We start from the raw sequence: 24,904 nt of genomic DNA on the forward strand, positions 1-24,904 counted from the left end.
GTGTTTGTGAGCCAGCACCCTGTAAGTTATTCATGATTTTGGGGATTTTCTGGGGCAAATACAATCCAAAGCTCTTGGACAGAAAACAGAACGCTGGAAAAACAACAGTCTGTTCTGAACGTGGGATATGAGGAAGGAAAAAAATCACATTTGAAGACAAAGTGAAGAATGAGTTCACGTATTTAGATGAGAAAAGGCGATGAAACGCAAATCAAACAATATGAAGAAAAGAAAGAGAGAGAGAGGCTGGGGGAAGAGGCAGAGCGATAGTATAGATGATAGGAGGGGGGCTAGAAAGAGAGCGAGGGAGGGAGGAATTTCCCTCAGGGGCGATGTGTTTGTGCTCTCTCTCTCTCTCTCTCTCTCTCTCTCCCTCTCTCTGTCTGTTGTTCATTCACTCATACACACACTCCATCCACACGTACTTGACAGACACACACAGCATGTAGACACACTTTCTAATCCATTCACCTTCCTCGCTCACACACTCACAGTTTCTTCTTACAACCTTGAGGTTTATTTTCACCCTTTCCCTGCCTAGAGAGTCTGGAGAAGAATCTACGCCACCTCAACTTTAAAACTGCCGTTACAGAGAACAAGAGAGAAGGAAAGAGACAGAACAAGACAAAAAAAAAGAAAAAGAAAAGAGGCTGGAGATGCACTGAAGGGCTCAGAAGGAATAGAGAAGAATGAAAGTCCCTGAAAACATCAGAACGAAGCATTCAGACGCATTTCAAGAGAGAAGCTGACTGAAGAAGAGAAAGTTCAGGTAAGCTCTCTTCCTGTTCTATCACAGTTTTCCTTCTCAGTTTCATTTCCCTGTGGTTGGTCCGAGAAACTCTATAGACTGAACCTTATCTGTGTTCCTCAGCAATGCTTCAATTTAAACCAGAACTTTGGACAGTGCTTAAAAAATCCCATGTGTATGGTTGCCTACAGAATTTCTGAATTAAAATGTACTTTAAAAAAGAGAATTTACTTCTTTAGTAGTCTTTATAGCAGAACTGTAGAAACATCTTCCTACAGACTTGATGTCTGCTATTGTTCTTAGAAGCAGTACTGTTCTGAGTCCAATATCTCTAGGATCTCATAACTCTTGAAAACCAGGTACTACTCAGTTCTAAATAACATCAGACGTTTATTCTGTTGGATTTTTATAGAATATAAATATTTGCAAGTCAAAAATTAGTTAGTAATTTCTCAAATTTTTGATGGTCTTATTCACTTTCCACATGATTGATGCAGGTGTTACATTTACTGTACACACACCTGTGTTTATTTTGTCTTTCACTAAAGTAGTAAGTGAATGCTTGTGTAATTACCAAATGTCTCTGGATGCAAATCACTTGATAAAGTGAAAACAGATGTTATACAATAGCTACTGTAGATATGAATGCAAAAGCTGTTTGTGTACTCAAAAGTCAGAATATTCACTCAATACAATGACACACTGTTTAATTAAGTAATACACATTTGGATTATATTTCAAGTTTTGCTTCATGAGAAAATTCATTTTAAGTGTATGTTTGTGCATGAATCTGGTTTCTCGAATGTTGTGGGGTCGAGTATGTTAACAGGGCTAATATGTTGTGTGCTTCACGCATCAAATCATACTAAATGCAGCATGTGACTTCACACTCTACATTTATGTTCATCAAATACTGATTTATAATGAAAAGGGAAAATCTGACAGGCACTCAAAATGTAACAATAAAACTCTCTGAAATGTTTCAACCTCACTGACATGATACCGAATATTCACTGATTGATCCAAAAATTCATTGTCTTAACCCCATCTCTAACCATAACCCAGCATTAAAATCACATAAATAATATGGATGTTGTTCAAGCTTAGGTCTAACCCAAACCTAAAATCTGATTGGTTGAAATTAATGTTGTGCTAGGACCAACAAGGTTGTTGATCCAGAAACATGTCCTACTTGGTGAAATCACAGTAAGCTGCTTTCTTTTACATGAACATATTTGATTAAGATGTTCACTGCAAGATGTTAACAAAGGAATGAGAAAAAACAGATGGATCTGGATATAGTGAGCTATTCTCCTGATGCCGACTCTGAGATTAGACGAATTTCTGTCACCTCTGAGCTAGCAGGACCTCATAGGGGCATAAAATGTTGGAGCATTAGTGATAGCGAAAGATGTGAATAATAGATATCATATTTTATGAGCACAGAACTGCTCTACTAAGTGCAATGAACCATTCATAAAGATCGAGAGAGATCGAGGGGAAAAGAGTTGCCTATATATCTCTGTTCAAAAGTTTTCAGAACAAGATCAAACAGGTTCACTCCACACACAGCAGTACATCAGTATTATTACCTGAAACAAAAGACTCCGTGTCCGATGTGGGTGGACTGCTTTTATCATAACAGGTATCTCAAGAATATGGAATATAAATCCACATTATTTTTAAAAAACTAAAAAATATGGCTGAATGAGGCTGAATGTAGTTCATTACTGTTCAATAGTCTGTTTAACATCAACATAATGCTTTATAGTTCAAATTCAGCCCCATTTATCCATTAAAAACAGATTATTAAATTACGTGCACAATACACAGGCTGCCATAAGCAGAAAAGAAATAAAAAACAGAATAAAGCAGAAATCAAGTATTAAATGGACCGTACTGTTGTGTACTGTAGTCGATGCCATATTTAATTTGACATGAATAAAAAAGAACCTGTGAGACTTCAAAATAAATCCCATGAAATAACTTGTACTGTCTTAATGTCCTGTATTTGTCTAATTGTCATTTGAAGCACACAATTTAGCAACGCCTATTCTATTGTGACCTATTGTACTTTTATACTTCTCTAACAGCCTAGTTTTAATAAGATTTTATATATAAATATATCTGTTACGTATTTACACTTAGTTAAAAGATCAGAGATACTCTATAGAATAAGCTTACACATAGTGGTTATTTGACTTTGTTCATAGATAACTTTTTTAACCGTTGTTAGCCATTTATCTGTCAGTGACTCACTTACTCAGACATTATGCTATCGTAGCTCACACAGAAACCATGTAGTAAACCAAAACAAACACACCCACACACCAGGAATATGTAGTTGAAAGGGCCAAGTCGAAACTGGACAGCTTGGAAACCCCATTGATTGACAGATGGTCAAATATGGTGTGGGTTTTCCCTATTTAAACAGAAAGATGGACACCATGTACGTGTCAAATTAATCAGCTTGTAATAGAAAGTCATATAAACAGTTTTTAATAAACTGAACTCTAGAATCATTAGCATGGAACATGAAGAGGAAGTGACATGTCTCTATTCCATCACCTGACTTGACTGTGGGAACCTGTGGGAAGTCTGCCTAGCATTTTTTGGTTTGTGTCTCCTTTTTCATCTGACTTTAAGAACTAGTTTGTAGTTGAGACCCCCTGATATGCATTTAATGTTCAAACTCATCTTATGATAAAGTGACCGACCTCAGGCAGGCCATACGGATAAGAGTGAAGGTTACGCTGTGGCACAGAGGACATTATGTACGTCACAGGGACTGTACTCCAGACAAAACCGCTCTGTTCTCTGGAAAAAAAAAATCCTTATAAAGTCCTGAAAACAAACCAGTTGATCCTTTTAATATAAGATTGGCGTATCCTTGGATAAGCAGACAGAGATTTGTGTGTGTGTATGTTTATGTGTATGTGAGTGTGTGTGCTTGTGCTTGTGAGCTGTCTTCTTGGTTTGTTTCTTAGGTCATTATTGCTGACAGTTTTAGTCCATTATGAAGACAGGCTACTGCGCTTCTGCTGACCACCCTTCACGCAGCACTCTCCAGTGCAGCCTCACAGAGCCGAACCACAACATAAGAAATAGAACAGGGAAAAATGAAACCACACAACACAGCAAAACACGAAGCAACACAGCAGCACACAGTGCATTACCACAGTGCCAAGAACATCCCAGAGGAAAATGTTATTGCTCAGAGGTTGCTCTTTCATAGCTCAGGAGATGTACATGTACACTTCATTTAGTTATGAGTTCTCAGTTATGCTTCATTTGAGTATCAGCTTTGATACTTTGTGTTGAACTATAATGCAAATAACTGAGACAATTATTTACTTAGAGACAGCGCAAGATGATCAGTCAGTACAGCATTACTATAGGCCTAGACAACAGTCATTATTCAGAATTATTTTGCCTCTGAATTGTACTGAGCAGGTATTTCAGAGAGCAGCCTAACTTTGGGTTAAATTGATTTAATTAAGGACAGTAGTTCCACAAGTTGGAAATCAGCTTTCTTAACATAAAATAACCATGTAAACTTGACTCAAATATCTTGTGTAGTGGAAACCTAACTAAATTGTTAATTCAACTAAATTCCCAATAAAATTAGACATGTCAAATAACTCAAATAAACCTGAAGGCGATTCATCTGCCATATGAACGCGATATTGCGTATATTGTCAGTGAACTACGGCTCTGTCTATTAAATGCCGCTCCATTTGAAAGCAGGTGATGGCGATTTAGCGGTAATCAGGGAACCGGCTTTACTGACGAAATGCGCGTGACAATCGCATGCGATATATCGCCCAGCCCTAATCGCGGCAGGGGGTTACTCATTTCGTGCAAGTCGATTTGCGCAGTATGTGTACGGTTGTCCGTCGGAAGCTAGTTATTTAAATTTATAAAGTCTTAAATATGGATAATTTTCTTATAAAAATGCATCACTTTGCTTTAAAAGTCTTTTATTAACCCCCTGGAGACATATGAACTATTTTTTTTAATGGATGAATGAATTTTTTTGGGCTTCAAAATCTGGCCCCCACCCCCTTCACTATAAAGCTTGGAAGAGCCGAATTTTCACTATATTGCCAAAACTAGTACTGGGACACCCCTCCAAATAATTGAATTCAGGTGTTTCAATCACTTCCATGATCACAGGTGTATAAAATCAAGCACCTAGGCATGCAGACTGCTTCTACAATCATTTGTGAAAGAATGGGTCACTCTCAGGAGCTCATTGAATTCAAGCGTGGTACCGTGATAGGTTGCCACCTGTGCAGTGAGTCCATTTGTGAAATTTCCTCACTACTAAATATGGTCAACTGTTAGTGGTATCATAACAAAGTGGAAGCAATTGGGAACAACAGCAACTCAGCCACAAAGTGGTAGGCCACATAAAATCACAGAGCAGGGTCAGCGCATGCTGAGGCGCACAGCGCGCAGAAGTCGCCAACTTTCTGCAGTCAATAGCTACAGACCTCCAAACTTCATGTGGCCTTCAGATTAGCTCAAGAATGGTGCGTAGAGAGCTTCATGGAATGGGTTTCCGTGGCCGAGCAGCTGCATCCAAGCCTTACATCACCAAGTGCAATGCAAAGCGTCGGATGCAGTGGTGTAAAGCACGCCGTCACTGGACTCTAGAGCAGCGGAGACGTGTTCTCTGGAGTGACCAATCACGCTTCTGTCTGGCTATACAGTGGACAAGTCTGGGTTTGGTGGTTGCCAGTAGAACGGCACTTGCCTGACTGCAGTGTGCCAAGTGTAAAGTTTGGTGGAGGGGGGATTGTGGTGTGGGGTTGTTTTTCAGGGGTTGGGCTTGGCCCCTTAGTTTCAGTGAAAGGAACTCTTAATACTTCAGCATAACAAGACATTTTGGACAATTTTATGCTCCCAACTTTGTGGGAACAGTTTGAGGATGGCCCCTTCCTGTTCCAACATGACTGTGCACCAGTGCACAAAGCAAGGTCCATAAAGACATGGATGAGTGAGTTTGGTGTGGAGGAACTTGACGGGCCTGCACAGAGTCCTGACCTCAACCCCATAGAACACCTTTGGGATGAATTAGAGAGGAGACTGCGAGCCAGGCCTTCTCACCAACATCACTGCCTGACCTCACAAATGCGCTTCTAGAAGAATGGTCAAAAATTCCCATAAACACACTCCTAAACCTTGTGGAAAGCCTTCCCAGAAGAGTTGAAGCTGTTATAGCTGCAGAGTGTGGGCCAACTCCATATTAAACCCTACAGATTAAGAATGGGATGTCATTAAAGTTCATGTGCACATAAAGGCAGGTGTCCCAAAACTTTTGGCAATATAGTGTATCTCCGATTGTGTTTGTCTGAAAGAAGATACACTTAGGATGGCTTGAGGTTGAGTAAATCATGGGATAATTTTCATTTTTGGGTGAACTATCCCTTTAACCTAAGCACCACTCTTCAGCACAGCGGTAGCCTCAATGAGAGCCACACATTCCTATGAAACAGTAGTTTATCGTTAGACTGGGTAAACCCAGCCTGATCTGCCGGCGATTTGATTTCGCCCAGCAACTCAGTCTGGAAACCCGTACACTCATTTCTACTGCTTTTGTTACACTTTTGCGGGAACCAATCACAGACTGGCTTTATCCACCTTGCTCGCTATTGGCGGGTATAACACGATGACGATAGAGCAGCAACGGCAAGCACGACCATCAATCCAGTTCCTTTTAACCTCTCGAAGATGCTGAATGACTTCTTTAGTTTAGCAAACAAATCGCTCGAGTGGGTGTACATACCACTCACTTTCATGTTTTTTTTGCACAACCTGCAAAAATCGCTCGATGCCATTGCTGCTTCTGCAAACCGCTGATCAATGCTACAAACCAATACAAACTAAACCTGTTTTCGCGTCGCTCTGCAAAGTACGTCACCCGGATCGTTGATCTGATTGGTTGAAGGACTATCCAATTGTGTGAATAATGCTCGTTGATCACGCCTCTTGTGCAGTAGGAAATACACAGCAAACTCCCCAGACCAATGTTCAATTTTAAATTGAGCTTGGTCTGGTGATAGCCAGACAAGTTTATTGTCTCATGTCCTACAAAAATAAAATCATCAAAAGCAATAAAGCTTATTTAATTTGTACTTTTCTTTACTTGTGATGTTTTTTCACTTTGTAACAGAATTTGCAAAGGCAACAAGTTCAGAGACATACATAACTGTTCTTCTGTAAACAAAGTAAAATGCATTTTTTTAAAGGAAAAAAGAGCTACAGTACATACTGTATATTGTAACACTGAATTGTAATTATTACATAAATCACAATACTTTAAAAAAGAAAAAAGCCAAATATATTGAAACGGCAAGAATTTTTTTTTTTATAATATTCACACAGGAGGTCTGTGGCAATTCCCAGCTCTAATTTACTCTCCTGATCCAATTCCACGCAAAGATATCCTCTGTTTCGGTTAATGCAAAAAAAAATATTCACATTAAATAAAAGTCCTTTATTGGAATTGATGGTTCCATTAAAAAAAACTTTTAACATCCAACCTTTCCATTCCATAAAAGTTTTTTCTTTTTTCAAAATGTTCTTCACACTAAGAAAAAAAATGGTTCTTTTAAGAACTGTACACTCAAAGTTTATTTGGGGAACCAACAATGGTTCTTCTTTGGCAACACATGCAAGCCCTCTTTTGTAACCTTTTTAAGAGTGTAGTCCCACCACAAATAGAATGATATGGTGGTATAGCTCAGATATCAGTCTTAGAAAACTTTGATGATGATAAATATTTTAGTTCTTATTGACATCTCTTTGTGCAGTGTGTGACATCTGAGTGCAGTGTATGTGTCATTGTTGAGATCTCTTTTAAAACGTTAGAGAAGACGTGAGATTGCTATAGTCTTATGTCAAGAGGAAAATGAGAGAACCATCAGATGTCTTCATTCGCATTCCTTTTAATCTCATCACTGTGTAGAAGAAATAACTGAGGCATCAAATATATCTCATTGCAAAACATATCTGAAAAACAAATTCGACTGCATCTTTGAGCACACCTTAGTGTATCCTGATACAGAACTGTGCATTAGATCATCCCCTGACACCACAACATAGTGGAGGTCTCTACTCCTGTACATAAGTATGAAAAACCAACACACTGCAAAACAAGAAAAATATCATCTTATTCTACATTTCACTCCCAAAAGTCACACAAAATACAGAACAGCCTGGCATAACACAGCAGGGCCTGAAGGGACCCCCTTCTTGTCCATACACACACAAATCATACCACTGTGTTCCCTCACAATATAGAAGAAAAACAGCAGCTAGTGATGCAGAAATCTCCATGCACAACACATCCATTCACTGCAAGCATATCCATAAGTGAAAGATATAGCTGTGCGCTCAAGGCCCTTTCAGCGTGTAAGCGGTTAAAGAATTACAAAGATGTTTTTCACTGTTCTTTGAATGTGAGGGGATTTAAGGACGAATCAAAAGCAGCAACCTGGCGTGGAAACGCGAGCACAAGAAAGGACAAAGAGCAGAACCAAAGACGTTACTTCTGAGATTTCAGAGTGGCTGAAAGACGGCAAACTTGCACGCAGACGCACAACCACCTGCTCTGAGACTGACAGTTCCATTCATCTGGCCTCTAAACAACTTTTTCCTTTCCAGGGATTAATTGCCAATTGCAAAGACAAATCTGGAAAAACACTTTTTTTTGGCACAAGTTCATTCTCACCCTCTCGCTGTTTGTTTTGTAGAAACACTCTCTATCCGTCTGCCCATTTTGGGATTTGTCAGGCAAATGGAATAATACTAACGAGACTGTGAGAACCACCCAGTTACTGCATACACCTGACAGCCAACATGACGTAGCTGGTTAATACGTTTTATACCTACTGTAAAAAGGGACCCACTTTATATTAAGTGGCCTTAACTACTATGTACTTACATTTAAATTAATAATTTGTTACAATGCACTTATTGTGTTCATACATGTTTTTACATTGTACTTATATTTTAAAAACACCTGCATGTAATTACATCTGTAATTAATTTCTGTAATTACATTTATAATTACACTGTTGACCCATCCCTTACACCTTACCCCCACCCTTAAACCCACCCATACCACCAAAGCTTCCCCTAACCTTACCCGTACAGCAGCAAAAGTGTTTTGCAATTCAATATGAACCCAATAAGTACACTGTACTTATTTTGTGATGTAAGTACATAGTAGTTAAGGCCACTTAATATAAAGTGGGACCGTAAAAAGTTATACTCCCATAAAGTCACCATGAAATCAAAACTGACAATTTGTATTTTTTATGGAATATTGCTGTGTTTGCTATAAATGGTATCCGTGCACATAATTATTTTTTTTAATTCATGTGCCCTCGTAACCTTTAATTAGAATTTCTTCCCCTCCCTCTTACAATGAAATCTCATCTTTCCTCATGACTTTTACTGGCGTGAGGGCAGAACATCCTGTCACTCACATGAGATCACAGCAATAGCAAACCACAACCATGCAATTCTCCAATCAATTTCTGATAGACAAAATCTAGTTCTGCCCCACATTTTTTCTTGTTCAAGAAGCCATTTCACTTGGATATATGTCACAATAAGGAAGAAAAGACCATCAGAACTATTACTGTATTTGTTTACCTCAAAATGTTGTCATTTACTTACATTTTACATGGAACTGAAAAGTTTAGCACAATGTCCCAGGTGCTGTTCAATACAAAGAAATGGTGATGGGTGCTGGCAAACTAAACAAAAAGCACAAAAAAGTACAATAAAAGCAGTCCATTCAACTTGTGCACTATATTTTTAAGTCTTCTCTAGTTTTATGTAAGGAACAGATGGATTACTTGGGATGATCTGCTAAACTTCTTTTGTGTTTCATAAAGGGAAGCAAGACATCACCTTTGAATGAACTATACCTTTAAGAATTAGAAGATTTTTTTTTCACTTTAATAAGAATTAGCACATTGTGTTATCTTGCTTTATATGATGAACAGAATTAATTTAGGCTTTTAATCACATATAAAAATTGATCAGCAAACATAAACAGAAGCTCAACCGTACTTGCTTAATGCATGAGAACAAATCTCATTGGTTCTTGCGGAAGCTCAAATGTGCTGCCTAACACATGAGAATGAATCTCATTGGTTCTCGCACATCAAACAAAAAATGCTTGAGCTTCCATTTACCATAATTGATGTGTGCATTGATGAATGTTTATATGTGAATAAAAGACTAAATTAAATCTGTTCATCATATAAAGCTATTGTGTCTTTTCAGAAAATTCGGACTAAACTGCTCAATTCAGATTAGTTTTACAATCTCTTTGTGAACTTTTTGAAGTGTAAAAGTGGTAGTTGCATAGCTGTCAAAGGAGGGACAGAAATCTCTCAGATTTCATTAAAAATATCTTCATCTGTGTTCCGAAGATGAACGTTACGGCTTTGGAACGACATAATGGTGAGTAATTGATGACAGAATTGTCATTTTTGGGTGAACTAACCCATTAACTGATGCATTTAAACTCTTGAAATGATAAGACAATTTTCTATTATTGCATATTTTTGTAGCCTGTATACACTACCCTTCAGAAGCCAGGTCAGCATATAGCTCTGAAAGATCATTACCACAAAACAACCCTGAGCGCTCCGTTGTTTTGACGTGCTGCTCACTTTAAACCGTAGAAAAGGTAAAATGGTGCTACTGTTGTCATTATGTCTCGCAGTCTAGTTAGAATCAAGCTGGGGTCCGGAACCAGACCACGGTCCTCTATTTGCGGATGCTTGCACTACAACATAAAATCCTATTAAATGTGTCATTTCAGCCCTCATGCCTGGTGTGATCCTGCAGTAGCTGTCAGGTCCACATGCTCAGTTGTGGTGGTTAGTTGTATTGAGCAGAACAGCCCAACCTCCATCTGTCCACCCACCCCTACAGAGAGACAGATTACCGCTGACGTGACCACTGACTCTCAATATTTACCCCTTCCCTCCAAATCTACAGTATTGATATTGCCACACACACATGCACACACAGGAAATAGATAGGTTATTTCCCCTGTAGTGAAAGGCAAATACAAGTCACTTGACATTAACTAACCCGATCTCTGCCCCCCGTGGCTCAGTCCAGATTGCTAATCATTGAATTATTTGCTTGTCATACCGAATTGGAAAATTAGTTTGATAGCTGAAAGGCTGTTGGCTCACAGCAGTGATTTTATATATTTTAAATACATAGGCTAATGATAATATATAATTCAGTCAACGGCCATTGAGCTGTCATAATCATACGGCAGAGAGAGAAAAGGAGAGAGACAGAGAGAAACATTTACTGGCTACATCAATTCTCATAATCATAGGGGATAGTATTGCTAACCTGGGTTTTTAGAATAGAATTTTTGTGAGTGTGCTTTAAAAATGCAAGTTTACTAATAACAAGTTGAAAGTTGCTACTTAAGATAAGATCCGTCAAGCACATAAACTCATCATCCTATTGTTTGTAGTATTTAAGTAGCAATTTTTAACTTAAGTTTTCAAAACACAAAGGTTTCAATATATATATATTTCAGGTAACTTTGTGTACTTTATTATGCATCTTCAATAATAATAACTCAAAAATAATCTAAAACTGCTATTCTAAACTCATGGCTATAAATTGTTATATCTCTTCAGGGGTTTTCATGTGGTAATATTGCTAACCTGGAATAATCAGGCACAAGTTCCCCAAGTCATTTCGGTAACACTTTACAGTAAGGTTTCATTTGTAAATATTAGTTAACTACATCAGTTAACATGAACTAACAATGAAAAATACCTGTAAAGTATATATTATTCTTAGTTAATGTTAATTTCAACATTTACTAACACATGATTGAAATCAAAAGTTGTATCTGTTAACATTAGTTAATTAACCTAAACTAATATAAACTAACAGAGAACGGTTGTATTTTTATTAACTAAAGTTAATAAAATAAGTACTGTATCTCATGTATTGCTCATTGTTATGTAATATTAGTTAATACATTAACTAACCTTAACTAATGGAAACTTATTGTAATGTGTTACTATAATTTCTATAGGTAACACATTACATCTACTCATCTACTGTTCAAAAGTTTGGGGTCGGTAAGATTTGAAGTCTCATATGCTCACCAAGGCAACATTTATTTGAAAAAAAAGATATAGTAAAAATAGCAATATTGTGTAAAAATACAATTTAAAATATGTTTTTTCTATTTTTATACAGTAAATTTTAAAATTTAAATTAGTGATGGCAAAGCTGAATTTTCAGTATCATTACTCCAGTCTTCAGTGTCACATGATCCTTCAAAAATCATTCTAATATGCTGATTTGGTGCTTAAGAAACACTTCTTAGTATTACCAATGTTGAAAACGGTTGTGCTGCTTATATTTTTGTGGAAACCATGATTTTTTAAAGATTCTTTGATGAATAGAAAGTTCAAAAGAACAACATTAATTTAAAAACAAACAAACAAAAAAATGTCTTTACTGTCACTTTTGATAAATTTAATGCATCCTTGCAGAACACCTTTCAAAAAACAAAAAATCTTACTATCCCAAACTTTTGGACAGTAGTTTACATTCACATTTTAGTGGTAGTTTCAATTCTCGTATAAAATTCTGTTACATTTTATCAAGCACATAACGGTTTCAAATCTCACATTTGTGGTACAACCTTGTGCAATTCATGTTGTCTTTTCAAATAATATTAACAGAAATTACTGAACTAATAAACTGAAAAGCACTTCTGAAATCCATTAGAAATTTTTGAGAGAAACGAATCTAAAAATGCCAATTCTCAGAGCGTCGAGCACAAAATCTATTTCTTAACAGCAAAGCCAAACATAACTATAAATGAACATCAAACCAAACTTCATCATCCCGTTTTCAACTTTTGCTCTCTTTACTTTCATCCACATGCTGTATCACACATGAGAAGAGTGCTAGTCACGAGTAGCTGGAAAAGCTGACCAGACTCAGACACTTTTCCATGCCAATAATGTTGCCATGTTTTCTATGCCAACAACCTCTTTAATTAGAGTGAAGCCCCCCTCATACTTCCCCCTCCCCTCTGCTGGTACCAGACCGCACACCCACCCCCACCCCCCCAACCCATATTCAAACCAAACCCATATTCTCCCCTCACACACTCACTCACACACACACACACACACACACACACACACACACACACACACACACACACACACTCCTCATTATCAATGCGAGGAACATGCAGACCAGAGGGGGCTGTAGAGTGTGTGATTCGATTGACCCAGATCTTCAAGTGCAAATGAGAGCGAGAACGAGGGAGAAGAGGGAGGGATGGAGAGAGATGGAAGTGAGGAAGAGTGAGAGACTGGTGGGGTGCGGGGAGGTTCATGAAGAGACTAATTTGAGGCTTAGTGGGGCGTCCATGTGCTAAAAACTGAGCAGATTTACTGAAGGTCAGTGTCTATTGGACAGATTGAATGAGATCTTTCAGCAGCATCCAAAGGGACACTTTCTGCACATTTTTCCATTTCTTTCAGTTCGATGACAGAGACAATTGGATCCTCTCAGACGCTGTTTAATCCTCTCATTCATTCCCCATTTGCATTCACTTAAGAGGAAGAGGAGGAATGTCTAAAAAAAATTGGACATCAGATTTTGGACCTTTTTTTGTAAACTAACTGAAAAAGGGGTTTTTCTCAGGATTTTTTTTCTTCCCTGAGAAAAAGACCTCAGAACTTCAAAAGTGCTATCAAATGTTTATAGGGTTCAACTTCTGTACACAGAGAATGACGCAACAACAAAAATGCAAACATCTGCTTCTGTAACTACAAAGCTGTAAAGATCTGTAAATGTAAATGGTTTAACATAGAATTATATGTAGTTTTACTGTAAAATACTGTCATATTTTTGCTTTTTGCATGTAAAAACTATAATTACCATATAATTTACATAGAATAACAGTGAAAGGACATTTCCATAAGTTCCTGCATGTTACATCATATATGATTATATTTTATATAAATAATTAAGTGTCTCCTTTGTTATCAGTAATGGTGTTACATTTTCTGTTATTTACTTAAAGGTGCCCTAGAATCAAAAATTGAATTTACCTCGGCATAGTTGAATAACAAGAGTTCAGTACATGGAAATGACATACAGTGAGTTTCAAACTCCATTGTTTCCTCCTTCTTATATAAATCTAATTTGTTTAAAAGACCTCCGGAAAACAGGCGAATCTCAACATAACACCGACTGTTACGTAACAATCGGGATCATTAATATGTACGCCCCCAATATTTGCATATGCCAGCTCATGTTCAAGGCATTACACAAGCCAATATTAAGGTCTGGAGCTGCAGCTGAATCATCAGACTAGGTAAGCAAGCAAAGACAATAGAGAAAAATGGCAGATGGAGCGATAATAACTGACATGATCTATGATATCATGATATTTTTAGTGATATTTGTAAATTGTCTTTCTAAATGTTTCGTTAGCATGTTGCTAATGTACTGTTAAATGTGGTTAAAGTTACCATCGTTTATTACTGTATTCACAGAGACAAGAGAGCCGTCGCTATTTTCATTTTTAAACACTTGCAGTCTGTATAATTCATAAACACAACTTCATTCTTTATAAATCTCTCCAACAGTGTGTAATGTTAGCTTTAAGAAAAATTTAAAGGGGCCGCAGCATGAATCGGTGCATAGTTAATGATGCCCCAAAATAGGCAGTTAAAAAATTAATAAAAAAAAATCTATGGGGTATTTTGAGCTGAAACTTCACAGACACATTCAGGGGACACCTTAGACTTATATTACATCTTTTGAAAAGACATTCTACGGCACCTTTAATGTTTATTGAGTAGATTGGTATAATAACATAAATTATAAAGTTGTAAAATTGTTGCAGAATACAGGCACTCTCTGTAGAGGATAAAGCCTTTCCATGGAGGGAAGATATGATCACTTCTGAAAGCAACGCAGCTTTAGTTTAGTGTTTACAAAAAATATATGTTTTTTTAAGACACCAAGGAAAGGTGACTAATGTGCAGTGGTCATGCATGAAGCCACTGCCTCTAAACATTCCAGTCAGATCAGGAACTGAGATAAAATGGTAATATATGACAGAAAGCCCTTTGATCTCATTCGCCACAGGTCCTCTTTTTTGTCTTTTATGAGTAGCCAATACTCTTGTAGTCCATGCAAGTATTTATACGTGTCTGCGCGAGTGTGTGCGGTTGTCTTGTATTCACGATTGAGTTATGTATGCAGGATTACTGTGCTCTGGAAACAGAAGCAAGACTAAGTTTGCACTAAGCTGAGGAGCCTAAATGCAAAATGTGTGTGTGTGCGCGCATCACTGGGTTTTCTTTTAGTGTGCAATGGCATTCAGGAAAGAGGATTATATTGCACAGTATGAGGTGACAGTGGAGGGTGTTTATATTAGGGATGCATTTTTTTGTTCTCAGCTACAGAGTTTGTCTGTGAGAGAGAAAGGGAGAGACTAGCTTTGTTTGCTTGAGAGTGAATAAACTGAAAGTCTGACTCAATCAGTAGGTCTGTGAGTCCCTGATAAAGATGAAACAGACACACACAGAGACACATTATAGATCCCTATAAGACGATTTGTGTGTCTATCAGGAGTGTTTTCTCCAACAGAGTCCCATGACAGTTTGCAAATATTTTTTTTTACGATTTAATAAATTGCTTGCAAATTCGAATGACTTTGTACAACCTCAACTGTACATTAATGTTAAGTTTAGGGATGGAACTTCATGATGAAGCTTAACCAACAAATCATACTTTTTCGTACGAGTCAGATTGTATTAATACGATCGGGTTGTTTTCTCCTAAGGCAAGGGAGGCAGCAATCATGAAAAGGCCAAGTGTACTGTAAATGCCCTGCAAAAAATACTTGAGACAGTCACATGAGAGGAAGCAGTGCCCCCAAGTCACAGTTGCTATCCTGTCAATCTGATAAAGCCTGCATATTATGTTCACAAACAGTCCACAAATCAACATGAATAGGTCAAATTTGGTGAAAACAGAATAAACAACTCACCCATCAAAATAAACATGAAATATATGTGGTGCTGTTTTAGTGATGCTGATTTAACATCTAAATCCATGCATTCTTTCTCTCTCCAAAAACTTAATAATCTCTTCTAAACACCATATATCCAATAAAAGTGAAAACAGGTCAATTAAAAATTATTTACATTAGAGGAATCACAAGTTAATGGACCCTTTTCACAGAGTTCACAATGTATTTCTGTCTTTAACATCTGTAAAACTTTTTCTCTCTCAGTGTACTTGGTTTAATGTATATTTATACTATTGTTCAATTTTTACATTTTAGTACTAAATGGTAATATCCCTCGCTATTATTACTGACCCCAAATGTTTATTTTTTCAGGGTTTATGCAGGTTTCAGTAAGTCAAATTTAAGACCTTTTTAAGACCATAAAGATTGAAATTTAAGACCTACACGACGCATTACCAAAAATATTAAAATCAAAGAAATTCTGAAAAAATCATTTTATTTCAATGAATTCAGTCATTGAAAAAGCATTAATTTAATTTACAGATAAAGCAGTCACATTAGTAACCTTCCACACACATCAATGTGCCAAATGCCCAAAGCCTTAGGCCCAAAATGAAAATAGGCTAAAACAAACTTGCCCTCAAATAGAATAGATTTCATCTCATATTTATTTACATTACAAAACAGCATATTAATAGCCTAATAAAGATTGAACAGGCTACTCCAACCCATGTAACAACCAATGTACGTTAGCGTGCACACACACTCACACCAGATAATCCATTTTAGATAGATAGATAGTTACCTCGGGATAATTACAGTATCTATCTATCTAACATGGATTATCTGATGTATGTGTATGTGTGTGTGTGTGTGTGTGTGTGTGTGTGTGTGTGTGTGTGTGTGTGTGTGTGTGTGTGTGTGTGTGTGTGTGTGTGTGTGTGTGTGTGTGTGCGCGCGCGCGTGCGATTTTGGCTTTCATTGAACATTACGACATACGGCCCGGTAAGAGTACGAATCAATTCCCTCTTTATAAACTCCCCCTATCCAAATCTCGCCATAAGCGATCTTGTTGGGCCCGCAAGAGAACGTCTTCGCGATTACTGAATCAGGGAACATCACTTGGAAGAGATCGCTAATCTCACTATTGCTATTAAATGAGTGGTGTTTAGTCACCGTGTGTAGTATCCAAAGCACCTCGGCTTTCGATGTGTCCGTCGATCCAAAAGTACCCCGAAGGTTGTTCGACGGAGCTGCGATGATATTGCGCTGGAGACCGGAGGGACCAGGCATTGAGGAGGACGACGGCAGTGGTGAGGCTAATTGGTCCGCTGAAGGCATTTTGCGGCTAGCTTGTGTTTCTCCGCTCTGGCGTGTGACTCCAGCGCCTTCACACCCAGACTCCCTAACTGTTTTTTTTTTTTTTTTTGCAAAGTTTGCAGTGAGCCTCGTACCTGGAGCTGGGTACCGCTTGTAACCAACAGCAGAAATCGCTGTGATCTAGCCATGTCTCGTTGAAAGTACATTTTCCCATTTTCCACACGTAGCCGAACTTTAACAAACTCTGAGGAGACGCAGACGTATTTCGCGGGCAGGTTTTGCATTTATCACGGGATTTGTAGTTTTATCACCGCGTATACCAACACCAATATACCCCAGAAAGAACTACGACTCGCTACTTTTTTGCTACTTTGTAATAACTTTCAGCAGGTAGCGTTTCTGGAAATGGGTAAAAAAAAATTAAGACCTGACTAAATGAAATTTAAGACCTCGGATGAAAATCTGGCCGTTTTTAAGACTTTTTAAGGCCTTAAATTTACAGTTCAGAATTTTAGACTTTTTAAGACCCCGCGGAAACCCTGTTTTTTGAAGAAAAAAAAAATCAATACTTTTATTCAGCAAGGAAGCATTAAATTGATCAAAAGTGACATTAAATTCATTTATAATGTTACAAAGGAAATACTGTTCTTTTTAATCTTTCTACTCATCAACACTCAAAAAAATGAATTGTTGGATTTACTTAAAAAATAAGTGTCAAGTGGTTCCACGCAACAATATTGAGTAATTTGTACAAAAAACTATTTAGGTGAACGAACAAAAGAATTCAAGTAAAGCTGACAAAATTTCTTTGAGTAAATACAAATCATTTGAATGTCACTGTTACATAAAATTTATATGTGCAGTTTACTTAATAATGTTATGTTGATTTTTTGAATAATCACTTAAATAAAAAGGATACAACATATCAGAATGCAGCCCCTCACCCCAAAATGCACTCAAAAAATAACCCATTGAACAAACTCAATTGAATTGAGAGCAGGAATTTCATCCTATAACACAGGCGACACTCTTCTGCATGATGGTAACCACAAAATTCAAAAACTATTCTAAATGTCCAACATAACTGAACATTAAACACTAACATAAACTAACAACATCTTTCCCTTTGCTGAAAAACACATAAAATAACACTTTAATCCCTAAATTTACTCTCCTAATGCAATCCCTTGCAAAGCATGCTGGGAACTACGAATCCACTGCACAGTTAGTTATGTCAACAATAATGTGTGCATTTCACACAGCAATGTTAAGTTAACTGAACAAACACTTACTAAGTAAAGCTGACAATACTCAATTTTAGTAGAAACAATGCAGTTAAATTATGTTCATGTAGTTACATGAGTTTTTTAAGTAATGTGAACAAGGGTGGTTTGAGTGAAACTAACAACAGTGAAAGTTCGTTTTTTGAGTGAAAGATTCCTGAAAAATACCACAATTTCCACAAACATATTAATTAGCACAAATGTTTTTAACATTGAATGGTGAAGAATGATTTCTGAAGTATCATGTGACACTGAAGACTGGAGTAATGGCTGATGAAAAAGTCATCTTTGCCATCACAAAAATCAATTTCATTTTAAAATATATTAAAATAGAGAATTTTAAATGTTAGTAATATTTTACAATATTACTGTTTTTACTGTATTTATCAAATTAATTCAGTGGTGAGCATAAGAGACTTACAACAAAATGTTAAAATATCTTTTCTTTGTGAAAAAGGTCCATGTTGGCAGTCATTTAACACAAGAACTAATATCACATAAGTCAAAAAAGACACACAGCTTTCCACTTTGTTTCTGAAAAACAAATACCCATACACTCTTAGAAAAAAGATTATTTTAGGTTCTATATAGAACCTTTTCTTCTAAGAGTGTATAGCTTACTGTCAATACGTACAACAGAATTTATCACTACAGATGGCAATAATGAAAATACCCTGGTTTATGTATTCTTTTCTTATGTTATTTGACTAAATTTGTCACCACCAACAGATAACATAACCTGATGAACAGGAGCAGCACATTCTGAGGATTAAAGCTGCGAGATGGGGGAATAAAGTGAGAGACATTAGACAGACACTCAGACCCGTAATGGTAGAGTTGATGAGGCTTAGCAGCAATGATGACGCTGACGCTGGAGCAGGAGAGGCAAGACCACAGGGCTCGACACTTACTCCCAACTGTGTAATTATACAGCGTACAGAGCAACACCACAGCTCGTTTACAAAGGCTGACTGCTCAAAACTAGATGAGAAGCAAATTAATAACTCGTGACTCTGGCAGCAGCAGGGTACAATAACATCACAACTGTGAGGTGTCTAAACATGGCAGTTAAGTCATTTTAAAGGAGTAACGTTATAGAGGTCAGAATAATGATCAGCCACTGTCATCGTTTCCTTTTAGTTAAAGGATTAGTCCATTTTTAAATACACTTTTCCTGATAAATTTACTCACCTTCATGTCATCCAAGATGTTCATGTCTTTCTCTCTTCAGTCGAAAAGAAATGAAGGTTTTTGAGGAAAACATTCCAGGATTTTTCTCCTTACAGTGGATTTCAATGGCTACCAACAGATTGAAGGTCAAAATTACAGTTTCAGTGCAGCTTCAAGGGCTTTAAACGATACCAGATGAGTAATAAGGGTCTTATCTAGCGAATCGATCGGTCATTTTTGAAAAAAATACAACCGTTTATGCTTTATAAACAAAATATCGCATTGAACGTACTTTCCGCTTCCGCATTCTTCATAACGCTTACGCTGAATGTTCTACGCCTTCCCTATTCTACTTACGGAACGAACGCGGCGCCAGTTTCGTTTTTTCCGTAACTTGAATAGGGAAGGTGTAGAACATTCAGCGTAAGCATTATGAAGAATGCACTGAAACTGTAATTTTGACCTTCAACCTGTTGGTAGCCATTGAAATCCACTGTAAGGAGAAAAATCCTGGAATGTTTTCCTCAAAAACCTTCATTTCTTTTCAACTGAAGAGAGAAAGACATGAACATCTTGGATGACATGGGGGTGAGTAAATTTATCAGGAAAAGTGTATTTAAAAGTGGACTAATCCTTTAAGTAATTTTCACTTGTTTTCAAAAAAGTTGTTTTTGTCATTACTTATTACTCATCCTCATTCATTCCAAACCTGCATGACTTTCTTTCTTCCTCTGAACACAGCCATGTGATAGCTTTGTGTGAGGAAGAGTGAAATCTTTCTTGACAGCTGTGGTCATTATATTCACTTTCGTTGTATGGAAAAGAGCAGATCCGACGTTCTGCCATAAATAACCACTTTTTAATTATGGTTAGATATGAGGGTGAGTAAATCGTGACAGAATTGTATCCCTTTTTTATCATTTTAAGAGATATTTAAGGATTTTAAAGAATTTTCGTGATAAATTGCCTCAGTGGAACCTGTACTAACAAACAAACAAACAAACAAAAAAACATGTAACCATTGCATCAGTTTTTATGCACTCAGATGACAAACAACCGCATAGCTTTGTTCCATCAGAAGAATAAAACGTTATATCTTATATGTGATGTGAGATTTGCAATCACTGAAATACAGTGAAATACATGTGAAATACAGAAACAGTTGATGAGGTGCTCTTTGCATTTATACTTCTAAACTTTGGAACTAACAAACATCATCAGAATCATTCTCAAGGATATTAACCTTTCTATTTTTTACATTCTTGCTTACTGCAAAAACGTTAAAAATAAATCTTGTTTTTGTAATACAGTAGCTTAATTGAAATGACTGAGTTCTAATAGTGACCACTAGAGGGCAGCAGTGAGACTGCAGTGGGATTGGGATGAGTCAATTTACACAGAGAGATTTCTGAGGCACTATTGTCCATGAATATTTAATGTGTTTCTTCTCTCTGTGTTTTAATAATTCTGTTAATTAAATCACACTGAGGAAGTACACTTCTGCCCTGCTGTTGTTGTTTTTTAACATATGTTTTAAATTTGTCATGTAACCAACTCAAATTTGCCTGACAATGAATTGCTTTTAGGATTTTCGACGTGATTATTGTTATGAATAATTAATACTTTCCTCTGGGTCTTCTCTGAAAAATAAGTAATTACCGTGCACTTTCTTTTTCAGAAATTAACTTGACGAAACTGTGCAAATCAACAGCTGCTGTGTGTGTTCGTTGTGTGCCGCCCTTGACCTGACTGGACTGACGCCATGCTGTGGACGCTCCTCCTGGCTTTGATCCTACTGCTGTTGCTCCAGGCACAGCTGCTTGTTTGTCTGCATGAACTCCGAGCCTCTTTGACCTCAGTGACATCAGCGACCCCTTCTGGAACTTCCAATGCCTTGACTCTGCAACGTCTGCCAGGGGCAATCATCATCGGGGTGCGCAAGGGAGGCACCAGGGCCCTGCTGGAGATGCTCAACCTCCATCCAGATGTAGAAGTAGCCAAGACCGAGATCCACTACTTCAACCTGGATGAAAACTTTCGGAAGGGTCTGGACTGGTACCGTGCCCAGATGCCCATCACCCTCCCTGGGCAGCTGACTGTGGAAAAGACCCCTGGCTACTTCACAGCACCAGCGGCCCCAAGGAGGATATGGGCCACAAATCCAGCGGTGAAACTGCTGCTGATCGTTCGCGACCCTGCAGAGAGACTCGTGTCGGACTATACACAAGTTCTCCACAACCGAATTCAGCAGAACAAGCCATACCAGCCACTCGAAGAGATGCTAGTATCACAAGGACACATCAACACCAAATACAAGGCCCTTCAGAGGAGTTTTTACTACCAGCACCTGGCCAGATGGTTGGAGCTTTTTCCCAGAGAGCAGATCCACATTGTGGATGGAGAAGCACTGATTCAGAATCCGTTCCCTGAGCTGCAGAAGGCAGAGAAGTTTTTGGAACTTCCACCTCGGATAAAGCCGGACAATTTCTACTTTAACGTCACCAAGGGCTTTTACTGTATGCTGTCCGCGGGACACGACAAATGCCTGGATGAGTCTAAAGGAAGACCACATGCACCACTTAGCAACGAGGCTTTCCAGAAGCTTTGCCGCTACCTGCGAGTACCCAATCAAATCTTTTTCAAAATGGTGGGACAGAGGTTTGACTGGTGCTAAATGATTGACAGCTCTCACAGAGACTGAGAGTTGTTTTCAAATTACTACTGGCAACCCACTTTTGTGAAAATGTTTTAATGTTGTCAAAGGAATATGGTTAAAAATGCCAGTTTGCAAGAGGGCTAAGCAGAGAGGCCAGCGCCAAAAACTGTTCTGAACATTAATACATCCACAGTTTCTGTGGAAAATAGAATCTGCAGGACTTCATGTGCTTTAAAAAACTCCTTGGATCACTTTTAGCTTCAGAAGTCTCAGTCCAAACAGACTATTGATACGGAAATGACGTTGAAAACACTGGCAATGCCTAGTTACTGAAAAGACTGAACTTGAAAACTCTGTTTTCTCTAAAAAAAATAAAGAAAGAATGTGGATAGACAACAAGAATTGCATATAATAAGAAAAATAAAAAACTCAAATGTTACTTCCAGTGGTACTTGAAGCATTTATCAAAAATTCTGCTTTGTCAGCTGTATAATTGTAGTCTAATCATTTAATTCTCATGTTTATACTAATTTGTACTTGAATATTTTATTTAATTTTTTTTTATAGAAATGTCTATTTTTAAATCAATTGGTTCTTTAAACTGAGATATTTCATAATGTCATAAGTTAATGCACAACAAAATTCTGTTTTCTATTCAATAAATACATGTACATAAAACATCTCACATCTAAAACTGACAATATTTGACATTTTAGGCACCTCAGTCAATAACAAATTGTCACACTGTCAAATGTCTGTATTAACTTATTCTGTTTATGAATATTTCTAAACCTTCATTTCAGAGGTGTAAAGTATTTGAGTAAATGTAATTAGTTACTGTACTTAAGTATCTTTTTGGCTACTTTGTAGAGTATCAAAGATATTGGCAACTTTTACTCTCTACTTGACTACATTTTTGAACAAGTAAATGTACTTTTTACTCCACTACATTTGTGATGAGTTATGCAATTACAGATTACATTTTTCATGACAGCTAACTTTTTCTGCAGCAGTTTGTTTCTGATATAAAGAAGCGATATCGCCATCTAAGGGCATTGAAGGTACTATATCTTGTGTGTTTTGCTTTTACTCGCCCAAAACTTGTCAGCAAGGCTACTTTACATGAATGTGAGTGCATTAGCAGGTAGTTGCTGATCGCAGGTTTTTAATTTATTAGATGAGGAAATAACTGCAGCTGGTGACGAGGCTCAAACCAGCACATACAATAGACTTTGACTATTTAATTTTACTTAACATTGTTTTATTTATCTGCTACATTGATAAGACCGTTTTTAAGGATATTTCTTTACTTATGACCTTTTTGTGCACTTGAGCTCAACTGAGACAGGTTGTTGTGTCGACCATGATTTATTGCAATATTGAGGTGTTCAGTTTTATTTTGATTTTATAAAATAAATTTGATTTCTCATCTTACAAATCAATTGTTTCTTATTTTCACCGGCATGTTCCTCAGGTGCATCTCTGAGCCTACATTCAGCCTGAGTAAAATACTTAAGTAGGCCTACTGTTAAAATCAGATACATTAAGTTTAGTATGATACTTTTAAGTTAACTAAAGTCGAATTGGAATTGGTTACTTGTAACTTGTAGTGGAGTCATTTTCGATGTACGGTAGGCTATCTGTACTTTTACTCAAGTATGGTTTTCAGGTACTCTTTACACCTCTGCTTAATTTCAGCGGGCCTTTTAACAATACGATGTGTTAAAAAGTGTAGTGAAATGAAGGTGTGCTCAGCGATTTTCGTTCATATTTCTCTGCTGTTGTTAGGCTACTGATTTGACCTCTACATCACATTTGAGTGTACATGATTTTAAACATATTTTTAAGTATTCATTTCTTTAGGGGTAAACATTTTAGAAGAAAAAAACGATTGAGTGCAGCTTTAAGGTTGAGAGATTAATGTCACCGCGCTCTGTGGTGATGAACATAAGATAAACAACAAATGACAAAAAATGACTGACAACACTCATATGTTAGAAATAGAAGACGCTCGTGGCATGACACTTACATTGGTAGGCTACATCATTAAAGAAGTGTGACTTGAATCCCTCGCGATATGAACAAGCAGGGAAGTAGGCTATCCTGTGGATGTCGTTTGCTCGCACGTCCGGTAGATGGCAGTGTTTCATCTGTTATGTAGAACTGAGGAGGGCGCTGAAAACAGCATCTTGTGATGTGCGTCGAAACTTTAATGAAAACTAAGTCGTTTCCCCACATCTACAGAAATGAATTGTTTGAATGTTTAAAAATATTAGAGGCCTAGATAAATATATTTTATAAGGCGGGACCCTTACTGTGGCCATTATTTTGAGATCACTGCCCAACCAAATACAACGGAAGCCTAAAGAGGTCATGCATCAGTGAAAAGATCTTCCCTTAGGAACAGTGAGAAATATATTATTTACATATAATAATATATATTATGTAATAATATATATTAATGTAATAATATTTAATGTAATGTATTAGGCCTACATGTAACAACAGTAGTATGTATTATTTACATGTAGCTACAATAGCCTATATTATTTGGAGAAATAAATGGAAACAATCCCTTACCTAATGTTATTGCAATAAATAAATAAATTTATAACAATAATAATAATGAAAAGGAGACATTT

General features: G+C 37.2%; 1 protein-coding gene across 1 annotated transcript; it reads left to right on the forward strand.

Moving 5' to 3' along the window:
* The first annotated feature begins 356 nt into the window (after positions 1-356).
* Positions 357-22,701, forward strand: hs3st1l2 (heparan sulfate (glucosamine) 3-O-sulfotransferase 1-like 2). Its single transcript, XM_048187154.1, has 2 exons — positions 357-769; positions 21,285-22,701. The coding sequence occupies exon 2, from the start codon at positions 21,369-21,371 to the stop codon at positions 22,278-22,280; it is 912 nt and encodes a 303-aa protein (XP_048043111.1). The 5' UTR covers positions 357-769; positions 21,285-21,368; the 3' UTR covers positions 22,281-22,701.
* The last annotated feature ends 2,203 nt before the right edge of the window (positions 22,702-24,904 follow it).

The sequence above is a fragment of the Megalobrama amblycephala genome, linkage group LG4, assembly GCF_018812025.1.
Source record: "Megalobrama amblycephala isolate DHTTF-2021 linkage group LG4, ASM1881202v1, whole genome shotgun sequence".
NCBI classification, from domain to species: domain Eukaryota; kingdom Metazoa; phylum Chordata; class Actinopteri; order Cypriniformes; family Xenocyprididae; genus Megalobrama; species Megalobrama amblycephala.